The 18,455-nt window shown below is 47.3% G+C and overlaps 1 protein-coding gene across 4 annotated transcripts in view; it reads right to left on the reverse strand.

Moving 5' to 3' along the window:
* ROCK2 (Rho associated coiled-coil containing protein kinase 2) overlaps positions 1-18,455 on the reverse strand; it is a 297,338-nt gene that overhangs the window by 16,260 nt on the left and 262,623 nt on the right. For 3 of the 4 annotated variants that reach the window (XM_075341111.1, XM_075341113.1, XM_075341112.1), the window contains exons 26-31: positions 17,864-18,032; positions 15,086-15,277; positions 6,793-6,860; positions 6,397-6,485; positions 4,085-4,163; positions 3,409-3,667 (exon numbers count right to left, since the gene is read on the reverse strand). In XM_075341111.1, the coding sequence (XP_075197226.1) occupies positions 3,409-3,667; positions 4,085-4,163; positions 6,397-6,485; positions 6,793-6,860; positions 15,086-15,277; positions 17,864-18,032 (856 nt within the window). The remainder of the gene's footprint in view (positions 1-3,408; positions 3,668-4,084; positions 4,164-6,396; positions 6,486-6,792; positions 6,861-15,085; positions 15,278-17,863; positions 18,033-18,455) is intronic. The other variant, XM_075341114.1, reaches the window with a different exon arrangement.

Raw genomic sequence — 18,455 nt, forward strand, 5'->3', positions numbered from 1 at the left:
TGCCAGCCGCGCCGCAGTCCCAGCGGCCGGCGCGACCGCCCTAGAAGTGGCCAGCGTCCCGCCCCTCTCCTGACTGGCAGGTCTGGGGGCGGGAACGAACTAAAGCAGGCCGCAAAAGCCGGGGACTCGAGTTATCAGCGCGGCCGCCGTAAAAGCGCGGGCCGCGCTGAAGTCCCCGGCGCACTACAAGTGCCAGCCGCGCCGCTGTTCCAGCGGCCGGCGCGCCCGAGTCCTAGACGTGGGCAGCGTCCCGCCCCTCTCCTGACTGGCAGGTCTGGGGGCGGGAACGAACGGAAGCAGGCCGCAAAAGCCGGGGACTGTAGTTATCAGCGCGGCCGCCGTAAAAGCGCAGGCCGCGCTGAAGTCCCCGGCGCACTACAAGTGCCAGCCGTGCCGCAGTCCCAGCAGCCGGCGCGGCCGAGTCCCATAAGTGTGCCTGCTTCAGCTAAGCTGAATGAGGCTATGGCACAGGCGCCGCAGCGCTGATGTCCCCCGGCGCACTACAACACCCAGCATGCTGCGGTGTGAGCGCCAAATGCACGGGGACACAGAGTACCTTGAGGAAGCAGGGCCATGTCCCTGATGTACTCCGCTCCATCCAGCATCTTCTCCAGGGGCTGTAGATGGAGCACGGTCTCAGTGCCTGGAGACCGGTAAATCCCACTTCACCCAGAGCCCTGTAAAAAGGGATGGGGAAGGAATCAGCATGTGGGCTCCTGCCGCCGTACCCGCAATGGGTACCTCAACCTTACAAACACCTCCGACATACAGTGGGGTGAGAAGGGAGCATGCTGGGGACACTATATGTGTCCTCTTTTCTTCCATCCGACATAGTCAGCAGCTGCTGCTGACTAAAAAGTGGAGCTATGCGTGGATGTGTTGCCTCCTTCGCACAAAGCACAAAACTGGTGAGCCAGTGATCCCACTGGGGGTGTATAGCCAGAAGGGGAGGGGCCTTACACTTTTAAGTGTAATACTTTGTGTGGCCTCCAGAGGCAATAGCTATACACCCAATTGTCTGGGTCTCCCAATGGAGCGACAAAGAAATAATTTTTTGCAATGAAAATAGAGCTTTTGTATACTTCTCCCCAAGTGGATCACACATGGCAGAGATGGCTGACCATTTTACACAGCTTGCGCTTTTAAGACGGAGCCATGTCAAAACGTTATATAGGCTGTATAATTTATATTCATTATATATATTTCAGTGTCCCTCTATATATATGAAAGAAGGTTCTGATTTTCCCTCTTTGAAAAATATTGTGGACTTAGATGTTAGTGTGGAGTTCAGAACTGTGAACCCCAAATTCCTGAATAATGCTTGCTAATTTCCTTATATGTGCGCTACCATTCTGACCAGTTAAAACTTGGTCGGACTGTCAGTTTTACACTAAATTCACTTATGACAAATAACCCTCCCCGTCCCTGAGCTCACAATTCTATTACCTCTGTGAACTCTGGTTTTTTATCAATGAATTTGACCTCTAACCTCCAGTTCAGCCGCAGTGCACGGAGACGGGCTGAGTACGGGGACTCTGCCACCTGCTTCTGGGAACCTGCGATGTGAAAGGAATCACTTTCTCCCGACTTCTTCCTCTTAGAAAATAACATCTTTCCCTTTTGTTTACTAGATGCTTCCATATAAAAGCAACTACTCTCAGTGAAATGTTTAATAAACATAACGAACATTTTAGGTTTTTTTTTTCTTTCCCCATGTATTTAAAGTCTATAACAGCTGAAAAGCGGCACAGGCCAGGGTCCAATTCCCGGGTGGTACGGACAGTTAGGGCTCTCCACACCCCTCTCCATGCATACTAACCGTATGGGATAACTGGTTCTTGTACAAATAAGATTCTGATAACCCCTGAATTAATTATTTATATATATTTTTTATACACTTCCTTTTAATTTAACCCATAATACCCTGTTTTTATCAATTTGTAACATGTTGTATAGGAACGTCTATCCTTTTTCATGAAATGCTTTCTTTTGATGTTTTTTAATGTTTTCCTGTTATGTGCGCCATTGCAGCCCGCCAGTTTTTTTTATTTCGGGGGCGTTGCTTATGTCTTTTTTTTTTTTCCTTGTCTTGTATTTATGCTGCGTTTTGTGAACCAGCAGCAGATATGTTAATTTTGTGCCTTATGTCCTGATGAAGGGAGCAGGGCTCCTGAAACGCGTAGACTCAAGCTACAATAAAGGAACATTGAATATCTTCTCGTCCTTGTGCCTGGTGAATAGCGCGGCATAAAACCCCTTCTCCATTATTACTCTCTGTTATCTACCACGGGGGCTGCAGCAGAATTCACCTTAATACCACATGCTTATACAGGAGTTGTGACTGGCACAACTCTTTGAGGTGAGTGCAAATCTTCCACTTCTCTCGGTATATACCGGGTAAGACCCTATTGCGCTATTTCCACAGTTTTTTTTAACCCCAAGTGGATCAGACATGGCAGAGATGGCTGACCATTTTACACAGCTTGCGCTTTCAAGACGGAGTCATGTCAAAATAGCGGTGTTAGGCCCCCTTCACACGTCAGTGATTCTGGTACGCATGTTACTGCCAGAATCACTAACATACGCAGACCCATTATGATCAATGAGTCTGTGCACACATCAGTAATTTCTCACTGACGTGTTTCCATGCGGCGTACACGCGTGTCGGTGTGTTCCGTACAAAGACATGTCCGTTTTTCTCTGGCATCACTGATGTCCCACGAACCACACAGTGATGTGATCCGTGGACCACATACAGGAGAAAACACGTACATTTAAAATAAAAAGTTTTTATACTCACCCGTCTCCAGTGATGCGGTCTCTGGCCGCTGCGGACTCCTGCTTCCAGGCCAGCTAATTATGCTCATACATATTCACTGTACCATGACCTGGAAGTAGCAGCAGCGGGGAGACCGCAGCGGCTGCACACAGCATCGCGGGAGACTTCAGCACCACGGACAGCAGGAGCGTGGACAGGTGAGTATAAGTGCCTGATCTCCGTGTATTATCACAGATCACACATGTGCCAAAATCACAGCACACGGAGGGACTTGCGCACCTTTATCATGTCAGTGAAAAACGTGTGAAGGGTACTCCATATATTCCTATTTAACAGAGGAAACTCGCTGATCACTGGGGATCCGATCAATGGCACCTCCAGGGATTCCAAGATTGAGGCACTGAAACCCAGAACCAGGATCACAGGACCCAAATCATAAATTAGGTGGAGGAGCACATGCTCAGCCATTCTTTAAATGTATATGTGACAATTGGAGATAGCAGAGCTCTCGTCAGAGCCCCAGCAATCAGTGACTTATCCTCTACAATATTTTGGGAATCACCCTTCAAAAATGAGCACAAAGTTAAAAATTTTTCACCCATCCTGAAAACACATCAGGTCACACGTACCTTTGCAAGGTGCGATCATGTCCTCCTTTTTATCCATATGGTCCTTGTGGCACTTGATATGGCAGCGCCGGCACTCTAAGGCAGCAGGGGGTTTGAACATGTGCCACAGGGGCTTCATACAGGCGTCACAGCTTGTTGGGAAATGGTACAATGTGGGAATGAACTCGTGCCCTTTGTGACAGATGTAGTTCGATTTCTCCACTGGATCCACTGGGAATTCCTGCTCTTTTTTGCTTTCTCCTTCATTGTCATACAAAATCTATGGGGAAAATAAAACATTGCAAAATATTAAATCTCTGCTCATCAATAGAGAAGACACGGTGGCTCAGTGGTTAGCACTGCAGTCTTGCAGCGCTGGGGTCCTGGGTTTGAATCCCACCAAGGACACATCTGCAAAGGAGTTTGTATGTTCTCCCAGTACTCCGGTTTCCTCCCACATTCCAAAGACATACAGATTGGGAATTTAGATTGTGAGCCCCAATGGGGACAGTGTTCCTGATGTATGTAAAGCGCTGCGGAATATGTTAGCGCTATATAAAAATAAAGATTTATTTATTTTTATTTAAGACACCAATGGTTTTGCCTCCAGTAATTCCACACAATTACATTTTACACATCTGATCAGATTTCTACAAAAAGGCACTTTAAGCATTAAACCGTTCCATGTTTCACTTGCCTGGAAAATCCGAGGAATCTCTTTAGCATCCGCCCGATACACGTCCGTCTGTGTCACCTGTCGCACGTGGAATAGTTTACTGTGAACACAAGAATTCCAGTGTGAAAATGCAATATTTCCAATACAAGCATAATTCATATTCTTTCACTGTACGCTGTAAAGTGAGATATGTAATTCTGACACCTAGAGGCCAATATGAGAACTGCAATATATATATATATTTTTTATTTTTTTTTAATCTTCATTTTATTTGGATAGTCACTGTTTAAATATCAAGTTATTATCAAGCTATTATTATGAATCACGAAATTTACAGAAATCCGCTTGCATTTGGTTGGAAAATTTGATTTGCATGAAATTTATTCCATGCAAATTATAATAAACATTGGTTTCTAAAAATTAAAACATTTTCGATCTCATCTTTACAGTTCCGTTTGGTCTTTTATGTTTATTATGCATTAATAACGTCATGAAACCATAGTCAGTGCTGGAGGTGGTGAAGACTGGACTGAAACGGTGAAGATGAAAACCAATGACTTGAGAAGAGAAGAAAGGTGCAGGGTCCAGCAAAGAGGCGGGGGAGTCGGGGGCAGGAGAGAGGCGCGGGGGAGTCGGGGGCAGGAGAGAGGCGCGGGGGAGTCGGGGGCAGGAGAGAGGCGCGGGGGAGTCGGGGGCAGGAGAGAGGCGCGGGGGAGTCGGGGGCAGGAGAGAGGCGCGGGGGAGTCGGGGGCAGGAGAGAGGCGCGGGGGAGTCGGGGGCAGGAGAGAGGCGCGGGGGAGTCGGGGGCAGGAGAGAGGCGCGGGGGAGTCGGGGGCAGGAGAGAGGCGCGGGGGAGTCGGGGGCAGGAGAGAGGCGCGGGGGAGTCGGGGGCAGGAGAGAGGCGCGGGGGAGTCGGGGGCAGGAGAGAGGCGCGGGGGAATCGGGGGCAGGAGAGAGGCGCGGGGGAATCGGGGGCAGGAGAGAGGCGCGGGGGAGTCGGGGGCAGGAGAGAGGCGCGGGGGAGTCGGGGGCAGGAGAGAGGGGCGGGGGAGTCGGGGGGCAGAAGAGAGGCGCGGGGGAGTCGGTGGGCAGGAGAGAGGCGCGGGGGAGTCGGTGGGCAGGAGAGAGGCGCGGGGGAGTCGGGGGGCAGGAGAGAGGCGCGGGGGAGTCGGGGGGCAGGAGAGAGGCGCGGGGGAGTCGGGGGGCAGGAGAGAGCAGCAGGGGAGTCGGGGGGCAGGAGAGAGCAGCAGGGGAGTCGGGGGGCAGGAGAGAGCAGCAGGGGAGTCGGGGGCAGGAGAGAGCAGCAGGGGAGTCGGGGGGCAGGAGAGAGGAGCGGGGGAGTCGGGGGGCAGGAGAGAGGAGCGGGGGAGTCGGGGGGCAGGAGAGAGGCGCGGGGGAGTCGGGGGGCAGGAGAGAGGCGCGGGGGAGTCGGGGGCAGGAGAGAGCAGCGGGGGAGTCGGGGGGCAGGAGAGAGGAGCGGGGGAGTCGGGGGGCAGGAGAGAGGAGCGGGGGAGTCGGGGGGCAGGAGAGAGGAGCGGGGGAGTCGGGGGGCAGGAGAGAGGAGCGGGGGAGTCGGGGGGCAGGAGAGAGGAGCGGGGGAGTCGGGGGGCAGGAGAGAGGAGCGGGGGAGTCGGGGGGCAGGAGAGAGGAGCGGGGGAGTCGGGGGGCAGGAGAGAGGAGCGGGGGAGTCGGGGGGCAGGAGAGAGGAGCGGGGGAGTCGGGGGGCAGGAGAGAGGCGCGGGGGAGTCGGGGGCAAGAGAGAGGCGCGGGGGAGTCGGGGGCAGGAGAGAGGCGCGGGGGAGTCGGGGGCAGGAGAGAGGCGCGGGGGAGGGGGGGGCCAGAAGAGAAGCGCATGGGGGGCAGAAGAGAAGCGCGGGGGGGGCCAGAATAGAAGCGCAGGTGGGGCTAGAAAAGAAGCGGGGGTGAAGGGAAGGCCCAAGAGAGGCAGGGGGTAGTAGAGAGGAGAAGGGGCCCAAAAGAGAGGCGCAGGGGGGGGGCAGGAGAGAAGTGCATGGGGGGGGGGGGGCAGGAGAGAGGCACGGGGGGGGGGGGGCACAGGGGAGGGCCAGAAGAGAGGTGCCGCCCCAGAAGAGAGGTGCGGAGGCGGTGAGTGTCAATTCTTTTAACTTTTTTTTTTTTTTTTTTTTTAAACATTGTTTGACTTGCGTGACACAAGTTGTGAAAAATTCAGATTTTTTTTCAAATCCAAATTCTTTGTGAAATTTGAGGGAAGATTTGGTGGATTTGCTCATCTCTACTTAGAGGTTTTTTGCAAACCTGTGATTGAGCCATAAAAATGTGTTCCATTAACAATAGTGATTATAAATACTTACTCGATATCCAGCACCATGTACGGGTTGGATTGCTCTTTATCCTGCTCACTGTCGTAAAACAGGATTTTCTTGCTGCTAACCACCACGTACTAGAGGGGAAGAGACAAAAATAAGCTCAAGACAACACGCTGCACAGGAATAGCAAAACAGCGCCACGCTTATACACTGGTTGGGTCTGGTATTGCAACTCAAGCCCACTGAAGTGGATGGGGAAGAGCTGCAATACCGAACACAACCTGCGGAGAGTGTGGAGCTGTTTTGGGAGGGGGGGGTTGGCTTGATTGGATTGGGGTGGTGGTAGTGGAGGGGGGGGGGGGGGGGTAGTAGACATTTTTCCAATAGGAGACAAATTTCTTAATTATCGGTCCTGTGTGGATAAGACAAGTGACCACTCACCTTCTTAATCCAGCCAAACTTCTTAGTGTTTCGCACAGGCAGTGACAGCCATCCCTCCAGTCTGGACTCTGTAGGGGAGTGAATGAGGCACATTATCCACTGAGCATTAGTCACGTCGAACACTATATGGTTATTCCCATCTTCATAGACCGCTACTGTCAGAGAGAGCCTTTGAAAACTAGCACTGTTACAATTTACTGCTTGTTAAATTATGCAGCGGTTCTCGAGATATTAACACTTTTGTTTATAGTGTGTTGCCTAGGAAACAGACCACCGCTGCCATCTAAACTGTAACACCGTGCTGACGCCGCGCACCGGAAAGGCTCCACAGCTTTAGAGCAGCGCTTACAACCTCAGTGGAAATAAGCACTGCGCATGTTCTCCCGTCTAAAAGCGGTGGTCGGTTTCCATGGCAACGAGCTGTAAAGAAAATAATTAAGTGTTAATATCTCAAGAACGGCTGCAAATTTTGATTAGCAGAAAATTGCCAATGTGCTTGTATATACAAGCAGTCTCTTAGCAGTACAGTAGTTCACAAAAGTGAGTACACCCCCTCACATTTTTGTAAATATTTCATTTTATCTTTTCGTGGGACAACACTGAACATCTGACACTTTGATACAATGTACAGTAGTCAGGGTACAACTTGTATAACAGTGTAAAGCGGGTGTCCTGTAAATAACAGCCACTTATGTCTAAACCGCCAACAACAAAAGTGAGTACACCCCTAGAGTGAAAATGGTCAAATTGTGCCCATGTAGCCATTTTCCCTCCCTGGTGTCATGTGACTCAGTGTTACAAGATCTCAGGTGTGAATGGGGAGCAGGGGTGTTGGATATGGTGTTATCCCTCACACACTCTCTCATACTGGTCACTGGAGATCAGCATGGCTCCTGATGCCACAGAATTCTCTGAGGATCTGAAAATAAAAGAATTGTTACTCTAAATAAAGATGGCCGAGGCTATAAGATGATTGCCAGCACCCTGAAACTGATCTGCAGCATGGTGGCCAAGACCATACAGCGGTGTAACAAGACAGGTTCCACTCAGAACAGGCCTTGCCATGGTCAATCAAAGAAGATGAGTGCACATGCTCAGTGTCATATGCAGAGGTTGTCTTTTCAGAACAGACGTATGAGTGCTGCCAGCAGTACTGCAGAGGTTACAGGGGTGGGGGGGGGTGGTCAGCCTGTCGGTGATCAGACTATACTCTGCACACTGCATCACACTGATCTGCATGGCTGTCATCCCAGAAGGAAGCCTCTTCTAAAGATGATGCACAAGAAAGCCTGAAAACAATTTGCTGAAGACAAGCAGACTGAGGACATGGATTACTGGAACTATGTCCTGTGGTTGGATGAGACCAAGATAAACTTATTTGGTTCAGATGGTGATAAGTGTGTTTGGTAGCAACCAGGTGAGGAGGACAAAAACAAGTGAGTCCTGCCTACAGTCAGGTATGGTGGAAGGAGTGGCATGGTTTGGGGCTGCATGAGTGCTGCCGGCTGTGGAGAGCTACAGTTTATTTAGGGAACCATAAATGCCAACATGTACTGTGACATACTAAAGCAGAGCATGATCCCCTCCCTTCATATTCCAAAATAACCCCAAACACCTTCAAGATGACCACTGCCTCGCTAAAGAAACTTAGGGTAAAGGTGACGGACTAGCCAAGAGTCTCCAGTACTAAACTCTATGCAGCATCTGTGGGGCCTCCTCACACAGAAGGTGGAGGAGCACAAGGTCTCTAACATCCACCAGCTCTGTGATGTCATCATGGAGGAGGAAAGAGCAGCTCCTGTGAAGCTCTAGTGACCTCTATGACCAAAAATGTTACACCAGTGCTGAAAATAATGGAGGCTACATAATATATTGACACTTTGGGCACACTTTCGAAATTTTCACTTAGGGGTGTACTCCCTTTTTTTTTGCCAGCGGTTTAGACACTAATGACTGTGTGCTGAGTTATTTAGAGGACACCAAATTTACATTATTATACTATCTGTACACTGACTGCTTTACATTACATCAAAGTGTCAGATTTTCAGTGTTGTCACATAAGAAGATATAATAAAATATGTACAAAAGTGGGAGGGTGTACTCACTTTTGTGATATACAGTAACTATTTTTAAAGAAGGGAATAACCTTTTAATACCAGATTAAGAACCCAAAATGTGTCTGAGCAGCGATGATTCAAGCTACAAGCATTGAAGGCAAAGCAATCTTATAGTGAGTCTGCGGAGCGATTCCATACAGCGCTCTCACATTATATCCCCTGCTCAGCATTGATGAATGTCATTGTTCTGTGTTGAGGTGCTGAATACTATTACTCTGCAGATGAATCCTTGAAATGGAATCTGTCACCAGGTTTTTGCTATATATTCTGATAGCAATATAATGACCCTGATTCCAGCGATTTGTCACTTACTGAGCTGCTTGTTGCAGTTTTCATAGAATCCTTGCTTTGTCTGATATAGATGTAGCAGAGTCAAGACTTCTGAGCTATGTATATCCCGCCCACACCCAATTGGCGGCTTCCTGTGTACACTGTGAATGGTTAGCAAGATGCCTATCAAGGGGGGCGGAGTTACACAGATTAGCCTGACTGCCCTGTACACGTAGTCAGGTAGCGATAATCACCTGCTGATAAAACACGGAATGTATGGAAACTATAGCACACAGCCTAATAAGAGTACCGTCACACTTTAGCGACGCTCCAGCGATCCCACCAGCGATCTGACCTGGTCAGGATCGCTGGTGCGTCGCTACATGGTCGCTGGTGAGCTGTCACACAGGCAGATCTCACCAGTGACCAGTGACGCCCCCATCCAGCAGTGACACGTGGAAGCGATGCTGCGCTTGGCAACTAAGGTAAATATCAGGTAACCAAGCAAAGCACTTCCCTTGGTTACCCGATATTTACCTTGGTTACCAGCGCACACCACTTAGAGCTGCCTCCCTGCACTCCTAGCCAGAGTACACATCGGGTTAATAAGCAAACAGCTTTGCTTATTTACCCGATGTGTACTTCGACTACGTGTGCAGGGAGCAGGGAGCCGGCACTGGCAGCCTGAGAGCGGCGGACGCTAGTAACCAAGGTAAATATCGGGTAACCAAGCAAAGGGCTTCCCTTGGTTACCCAATATTTACCTTGGTTACAGCTTACCGCAGGCTGCCAGATGCCGGCTCCCTGATCCCTGCACATTCAGATAGTTGCACTCTCGCTCTCACACACAGCGATGTGTGCTTCACAGCGGGAGAGCAACGTCCAAAAAATGAACCAGCACTGTGTGTAACGAGCAGCGACCTCACAGCAGGGGCCAGATCGCTGCTCAGTGATACACACAGCGAGATCGCTAATGAGGTCACTGGTGCGTCACAAAAACCGTGACTCAGCAGCGATCTCGCTATCTGAGAAGTACCCCTAAGAGGTGACATCCGTGGAATCAGGCTCCCTGCCTTCACATTATGCTAATCCGTTTACACAGCAATAACCTGCTGACAGATTCAATTTAAATGCAGAAGATTGGATAATAATCATTATTTTAGAATGGTCAAGACCTTGAATTAAAGGGGCATTTAAGGCTACAAAAATTGTCACCTGTATAGGTATTAAGCTTAAAAGTTATGTCAGGTGCTTTTCTGGTAGAAAACTAATGGTATCTTGGAATAGAGCATGGGCAGCCCTTTCAGGATCAGTAAGGAATAACGTTTGGAACTCCATTCTATGTCTGAACTGGGTGCAAAAAACCTAAAAAACATCACTATGGGGAGATAAGGTATGCACACCAGTGACTATGGAAGGGGAATACATGGAATAGCAGAAACTGCTGTGTGAATACTGACATGAAAAATTCAATAGCTATTTGTAAGAATGAAATGTGAAAAATGGAACCTGCATTACTGCCATGAATATATGAATAAAGAGAAATTTAGCTACTGAATTGATCAATGCAATAGAGCCCCAACACTACGCCAAAGTATTTCTCTACGTTGGGGTCCCTAGCTTGTGTGTGTCCTCTCATGCAGTTAAAAAACTTACCGTGTATGGGAGGCTGAGACCCAGGCTATATATACGATGTGGATTGGCAATAGGTGTGTATGGGGAGGGTTCACAAACGAAAAACTACTAACATTAAGGAATAACGTTTGGAACTCCATTCTATGTCTGAACTGGGTGCAAAAAACCTAAAAAACATCACTATGGGGAGATAAGGTATGCACACCAGTGACTATGTAAGGGGAATACATGTAATAGCAGAAACTGCTGTGTGAATACTGACATGAAAAATTCAATAGCTATTTGTAAGAATGAAATGTGAAAAATGGAACCTGCATACAATCCACATCGTATATATAGCCTGGGTCTCAGCCTCCCATACACGGTAAGTTTTTTAACTGCATGAGAGGACACACACAAGCTAGGGACCCCAACGTAGAGAAATACTTTGGCGTAGTGTTGGGGCTCTATTGCATTGATCAATTCAGTAGCTAAATTTCTCTTTATTCATATATTCATGGCAGTAATGCAGGTTCCATTTTTCACATTTCATTCTTACAAATAGCTATTGAATTTTTCATGTCAGTATTCACACAGCAGTTTCTGCTATTCCATGTATTCCCCTTCCATAGTCACTGGTGTGCATACCTTATCTCCCCATACTTTCAGGATCAGTAACTTTTATTGCTGTACCTTATCCTGTTATCTTGCTCTAAGCCCCGGAGAATTCAGTGTCACAGGCCGGCTAGTCAAACATGTAAATCCAAACTGAATATGCACTGCTCCCCACCACTCCCACCTCTCAGCAGAGAAGATTTTTTTAGTTTTTTTTTTATTATTACTAATACCAGTACGGTGGAGGTGGACGTGGGGTGCAGTGCATATTCAGCTCGGATTTACATATGCTTCACTAGCCAGCACAAGACACTGAATTCTCCAGGGCTTACAGTAAGATAACAGGATAAAGTAGAGCAATAAAAGTTACTGATCCGGAAAGGGCTGCCCATGCCCTATTCCAGGAGACCATTAGTTTTGCACTAGAAAATCACCTGACGGACTCCTTTTAAGCTTTGTGTGGGTTGCACAACCAAAACCCTCATTTTCAGCCAGAATGGGGGCTTTTCTTCAAAGACAACAGGACCATGGTTAAGAGGATTTGATTGGAGTGGTTGATGCCAAGTGACAGGACAGGATATTAGTAATGACGGGAACACGTGTGTGTGAATAATCATTATAATGACTGCCTTCTGCTTGATGTTTCTGTGTTTTTCCATAAGTTAATTTTTGATGGAGAGGAATAAGTTCCTATCTACATATTTAGGCCAATTACTGCCGGTTTAGAAACTCGTACAACCCTATCTCAAAGTTCACATCTGCCCTAATCCTGGCACTGGTTGGCTGCATTTAATGAGTTAAAAATCCAATAATAAAACCCATAAGGGATACTTTGTGTATGGCAATGTATACAAGTGAATCTCCTAGCCCTAAAGACCCATTTGCACAGGTTATAATCCGCAAACGAGCACTTTGGAAAAGAATCTATCCACCTGCATAAACGTGCCGCCGATCAACCAGCGCTCATTCGTCAGCGGATTGCATCAATGGTCATTAAACACTGGCGGTCGGCAGCACATCATCCCATGTAAAAAAAAAAAAGATTTTGGGTACGCACCGTAAAATTTTCTTTCTCGGAGCCTTCATTGGGGGGGGGACACAGGAAAACATGGTTTTTGCTGTGTCCCCCAATGAAGCGATAGAGAAAAGGGACATGCTGCTGAAAATATGCATAATCTTTGGAGCCAGAACGATGGGAATAACTCATTTTCTGTTCCTACCTAGCGTTTATCAGCCGCTGCTAAACAAGCCATTAAATGAGTGCAGATCGGCTTGTATAAAGACAACTGATGCTTGTTTTAGGGGAGTAATCCGTAATCCGAGCAACTAGTTCAGCGTTTCCCGAACTCAAGTCCTCAGGGCCCCAACAGATCCCTTTTTCAGGATTTCCTTAGCATTGCACAGGTGACAGTGATTCTATCAAGATATTAGAAATTGCCCCCTTTTCTTTCACTTGTGCAATGCTAAGGAAATCCTGAAACCATGAGCAGTTGGCGGCCCTGAGGACTGGAGTTTGGGAAACACTGGTCTAGATGTGGATTTGCAGATGCAGGCGGTATACTGAGAGAGCGCTGTATCAGAATGCCGGACCAACCACAAAGCAGATTGAGGTCTCGAGCTACCGGAATGGTGGAAGGACATACAAACCAGGTCCGATCTTATCGATCGTCTGTAGGCCTGAGTTTTGTGAACAGTGTTGTGAGGCACGTGCAAGACTGACAGAAAGCCTGCTCTTGGTCATGGGGCAATAGCGCACAAGAACAAGCTGGTAACACACAGACCAGACAATTACAGAGGGGTGCATCTCTGGGAAACATCAGCATGAGGTCTCCTGCCATCCAGGTGGCAACTACACAAAGGTATGGCTTCATCCTTAGGCCCTGTGCGCACTAGAAAAAGGAATTTTCTTAAGAAAAGTCCAGAGACTCAGTAAGATTTCCGTACCTGCAGGAAAATACCGCACAGAAATCCGCATGCGGTTTGTTGCGTTTTGCTGCGGATTTGGATGCGGAGCTCCGGAGTGCAGCCTAGACTAAACTGCGAGCGCCGAGTGATTGATTCCCCGGCGATTGCCGTTTAGTTCAGGCCGGGCTGATCTCCAGAGCTCAGGTGACAGCTCCGGAGTGCAGCCCGGCCCCTCTACAGCTGTCACCTGAGCTCCGGAGATCAGCCCGGCCTGAACTAAACGGCAATCGCAGGGGAATCAATCACTCGGCGCTCGCAGTTTAGTCTAAGCTGCACTCCGGAGCTCAGGTGACAGCTCCGGAGTTCAGTGCAGGTAACCGCAGCCAGGACTAGTATTACTGGAGATTCCTCCAGTAGCCAGTCCCGCAGCTACCTGCGGAAAAGAAGTGACATGCAATTGTTTTTGCTGCAGGAATCCCGCAGCAAAACATGCAGCTGTCAAAATCCGCCTAGTGCGCACAGCATTTTTTTCCCCATAGGATTTGCTGGTGAATCACTGCAGAGATGTTATGAACATTTTCTGCAGCGAAACATGCAGCAAATCTGCGGGTAATCCGCGGCAAAAACCGGCAAGTGCGCACAAGGCCTAAGGGTAGCATGGGCAACATGGGAGGAAAAGTTTCGCCTACTTTAGATTTCTTCTATTAGCCTCTGCATGGATGGGTTTTGGATCTCGAGACCCTTTCATGTGATTGGATGTCATACAAGATACAATTTTTTTCTAAAAACTTTTAAAAATAAAGCCGTTCTAGAAAAAGATTTTTTATTTTGTTTGGTAGGACCTCTACATTTGGTGTGCAGCGTTTTATAATACAGCAATCCAGTGATTATGTAGAAAGCCGTCTAGCCTCGCATGGTGTGACTAAACGGTAGCAAGTGCAGGACACATTGTAAGAGCACAAGTTATTCCTACGTTCATGCTCCATTTCTAATCTAGTCTCCTATGCTATAGGATTGGTGAGTAACTCAACATATACGTCACCACAACCAACACAAATAAAATGGTGATGTATAAAAGCTGTGAGATACAATATCATCTATTCGAAGTACAGCCTATAACTAAAACTCAAGCTGGCCACACCCTGATCACTTAGGCTGTGCTCACATCCATGTTAATCATTTTTTTGTATCAACACCAGCTCATTCGACAGACCAATTGACAAGATATTTCTCGTTGTTTGTCCAAATCTGCAATGGAAATGCAAAACACAGCCTCCAACACAGAGGTGAACACAGCCTCCAACACAGAGGTGAACACAGCCTCCAACACAGAGGTGAACACAGCCTAAACCTCAACTGAAATAGGATCTTTACCAATGGTCTGGGTCTCTGGAAAAAAAAAATGTCATCTGATGAAAACTTGCTCCAGGAATACAATATATATGACGAATTATTTTTTTTAACGCATCTAATTCAACTTTTAAATTTGATCTGATTTATAGTAAAAGTAGGAACACAAACTAGTTGTTGCCTATGTCCAAGATGGCAATAGATGGCTTGTCCTGTAGGTAAGGGTTAGGTGAATATATCACTTATTTCAGTAAATATATTACAGCCACAGTCCAAAACGCATGCAGTCAGTACTCATGCCATGCCGATCCCACACCAGCAGTTATACTCTTGTGTGATCAGGAGATCAGTGTTAGACAGGGGCCGGTGACGACAGGTTATGGGGTCACACAGTGCAGCACACTGTTGCACAGCGATGTCACCTTCGTTGTCATCGCTATCGGGATCTGTAGGGGCTTGTGCACAGGGTACAGGTTCCTCCTCTGAGTCCGTATCAGAATCAGAGTTGAAAAGCAAGCGAGGGCGGGAGGGCTTAGTGCCAATGTGGACAGAAGTAGAAGAACGCTGGTAGGTGAATGACATGGACTCCGTAGTACGGGACTGAGTGATGTGAACTGGAAACCCGGCAAAAAAACGGAAGGAAGAGTGCAGATGAGAAGTTATGAGAAGATATAAGTAAAGAAGGGAGGAAAAAAACATGGTTATATCGAAGAGGAATGATATACAATAGAGAGCACCAGTGATCTTGAAAGGAAAGACATATCAAGAAGCGATTCTTCACATCCTGTACAGGGTATCGCCAATGCCAGGATATGGTCCAAAATTAAGATTGGACAGGGTCCTGCTTTGCAAAACCATGTCACTGATGGAGGTAAAGTAATTAAAAAACAAAACAAAACTTATTAGATCCATACTGTCCGAATCATGGGTGGCATACACCACAGCCTGGCTGCACAACTGCACTTGTGTTTTATTTTGTGGAATGTTTGAAAAGTTGGTTGGAATCTATAGGGCGACACATGACTACTCCGAGACTTTCCCGACAACTTCTCCCCAGTCGCTCTAGGTCTTTCCCATGTGTGTACATAGGAAAAGATCTGTAAATAGTGGAGCAAGGGGAGGTAGTAGTCAGCCGTGGACACAATCGGACTAGTTTATGACCAGCTTTTCAAACTATGGTTTCTTGAAACGCCGCAGATTAAAACATACTTGCCTTCAATCACACGGACCAGGCTCTGATGCATGCCGGCCATGGTCCACGCAACGTGGATCTTATGACATGCCCTCTTTACCAATGCATCCCAGTGAAACACAAACATTTTTCCTCCCCTTCAAACAGGAGACTGAATTTGACTTCCAACTGAATATTTTTATATAAAAGACTTGCATTAATATTTAATGTAAATTCTGCTGATCAGCTTTATAATAATAAAAAAACCAAAACAAAACAGAAGGACAAAGCTGCTTCTAAGGTGTTACTCTGTGTGAAGGGCATAGCCATTTCTAAATGGCTTATCTGCTAAAAGTAGGACACAGCTGCTTGTAAACGGTTAATCTGAGTCTCTTACTAGATACTGTACAGAGTCGGCGGCAGCCAATCCACAATGAGGCTTTAGGATTCATGTATATTGCTACTTCTATTCTCCTCCTCAATACTGTACACCGAGATCCATCTTGTGTTGCTTGCTACATATATATAACTGCATTCAGAATGAAGATTAAGACTCGCCTGTGTTGAAATGCTGCATTCTCCCAAACTCCCAGCTCAGAAGCAGGAAGTCTCGTAGAGCTGTTAGATAGTGAGACTGTGGAAAGCCCAAACTTGAGCTGACTACAGTCCCCTTCTCTTACAGGGACAGAGATGTTATCAATAAATTAGCAATGAAATGTTTTCAGTTTGCCAATTATTGATAACTAAGATAAGTTTATATTTGGACTTCTCTTACTTTATGACTTGTTCCAGTTGGCAATAGGTTCTCTTAAAAAAATACTGCATGTTCGGAAAACTTTTTTTATGTCAGACATTTTAGAACTTTTAATAAAACCTATAATGCTGTGACCCTAGTGAAGGTGTAAAGCAAGATCAAAAATCAGGGGTACACTGAAAGAAAACGACCACAAAGAATATCTAGTTGAATACAAAGATAATTTATTAATACAAGGTGATACAAGGGTGCACAGTGGTGGCCTCCTGACGAAGCCTTCCAGTGAAACGTGTGTCAAGGCCCCGCCCCACGCCTGGTCTGCCTGATTTTTTCCTGCTTTTGACATGACGCAAGGTAATGTGACCATGGTTGTTCTAGCTCCCTTTCTATCGGGGGAATAATTTATGGGATTATACATTTCTCCCTTTACTGATTTCTATCTCTTCCTCCGCGGCAGCTTGCTTCACTAGAGCCTAGAGGATATGCACATATACCTTGCTAGCAGGTGTCACTGCTATCTTGTGTCTATTCTAGGTGGTTCTGTGGGTTGTTTCTGAGCAGGGGTTTCTCCATCTTCCCGTGCCACCACTGTGCACCTTTGTATCACCTTGTATTAATAAATTATCTTTGTATTCAACTAGATATTCTTTGCGGTCCTTTTCTTCCAGTCTACCCCTGATTTTTTTATCTTGCGTTACACCTTCACTGGGGTCACAGCATTATAGGTTTTATTACTTGGGGACCTTTCCGTTTCTGAAATTTGTTTTTTTAGGTTATGTGATTTTAGAACTTTTGTTCAGTTTCATTTTTGAGCAATTGGTGGGGGGGTCCGGACCTCTACAGATCTGAAGGACAAGTTACTTTACTTAGGGTAAAGTTATTTTAAAAGAGAGGTACCCTTTAAGACCCAGAGGAGAGCAGCATTCAGCCAAGTGCTTCTGGCCTTCGTTTTAGCAAGGGTTGGGGGTCTTCCACTAATCAAAACTCAGAAGAAAGCTAGACTGCCATAGCTCCTTTACAGGGCTATAGTACCACAAATAAGGCTGTATCTTCTACTGTAATCAGCCCGTTGAAAAGAACAAGGTTAATATTCTGTACCAGGCCCAGCCATACTCATTATGTGCCTGTACATACTAGCCATGATACTCACTAGACAAATCCCTCTATGCTGCTAAGTGTGGCCCACCGAAGATATCGATGGCCAATACTAAAATAAGGTAGTGCAAGAACAACAGTCTTCTCGAATATGGTAAATGTAAAGACCAAGGACTATACCTGGGTATCCATCATCGTTGTCTGTGTCCCCATGTCCGCTGCCGATACTTGTGCTATCCAAACCGATATGGATAGATTGTAGCTGACACCGCAACTGCTCAATGTCACTGTCTTTGCTGTCTAACGCCATCTGGAGCTCGATGCGAACCTGACTCTCTTCTGCAATTTGCTGAAAAGGTAAGTATGTAATTTTAATAACGTGCTGCATGGATAGATGAATAGAAAGATACAAAAGGCAGGAGAGCGAGTTCGAGGTCGACAAGGCAGGAGAGCGACAGAGAGGTCGACAAGGCAGGAGAGCGACAGAGAGGTCGACAAGGCAGGAGAGCGACAGAGAGGTCGACAAGGCAGGAGAGCGCGAGAGAGGTCGACAAGGCAGGAGAGCGCGAGAGAGGTCGACAAGGCAGGAGAGCGCGAGAGAGGTCGACAAGGCAGGAGAGCGCGAGAGAGGTCGACAAGGCAGGAGAGCGCGAGAGAGGTCGACAAGGCAGGAGAGCGCGAGAGAGGTCGACAAGGCAGGAGAGCGCGAGAGAGGTCGACAAGGCAGGAGAGCGCGAGAGAGGTCGACAAGGCAGGAGAGCGCGAGAGAGGT

The sequence above is a fragment of the Anomaloglossus baeobatrachus genome, chromosome 3, assembly GCF_048569485.1.
Source record: "Anomaloglossus baeobatrachus isolate aAnoBae1 chromosome 3, aAnoBae1.hap1, whole genome shotgun sequence".
NCBI classification, from domain to species: Eukaryota; Metazoa; Chordata; class Amphibia; order Anura; family Aromobatidae; genus Anomaloglossus; species Anomaloglossus baeobatrachus.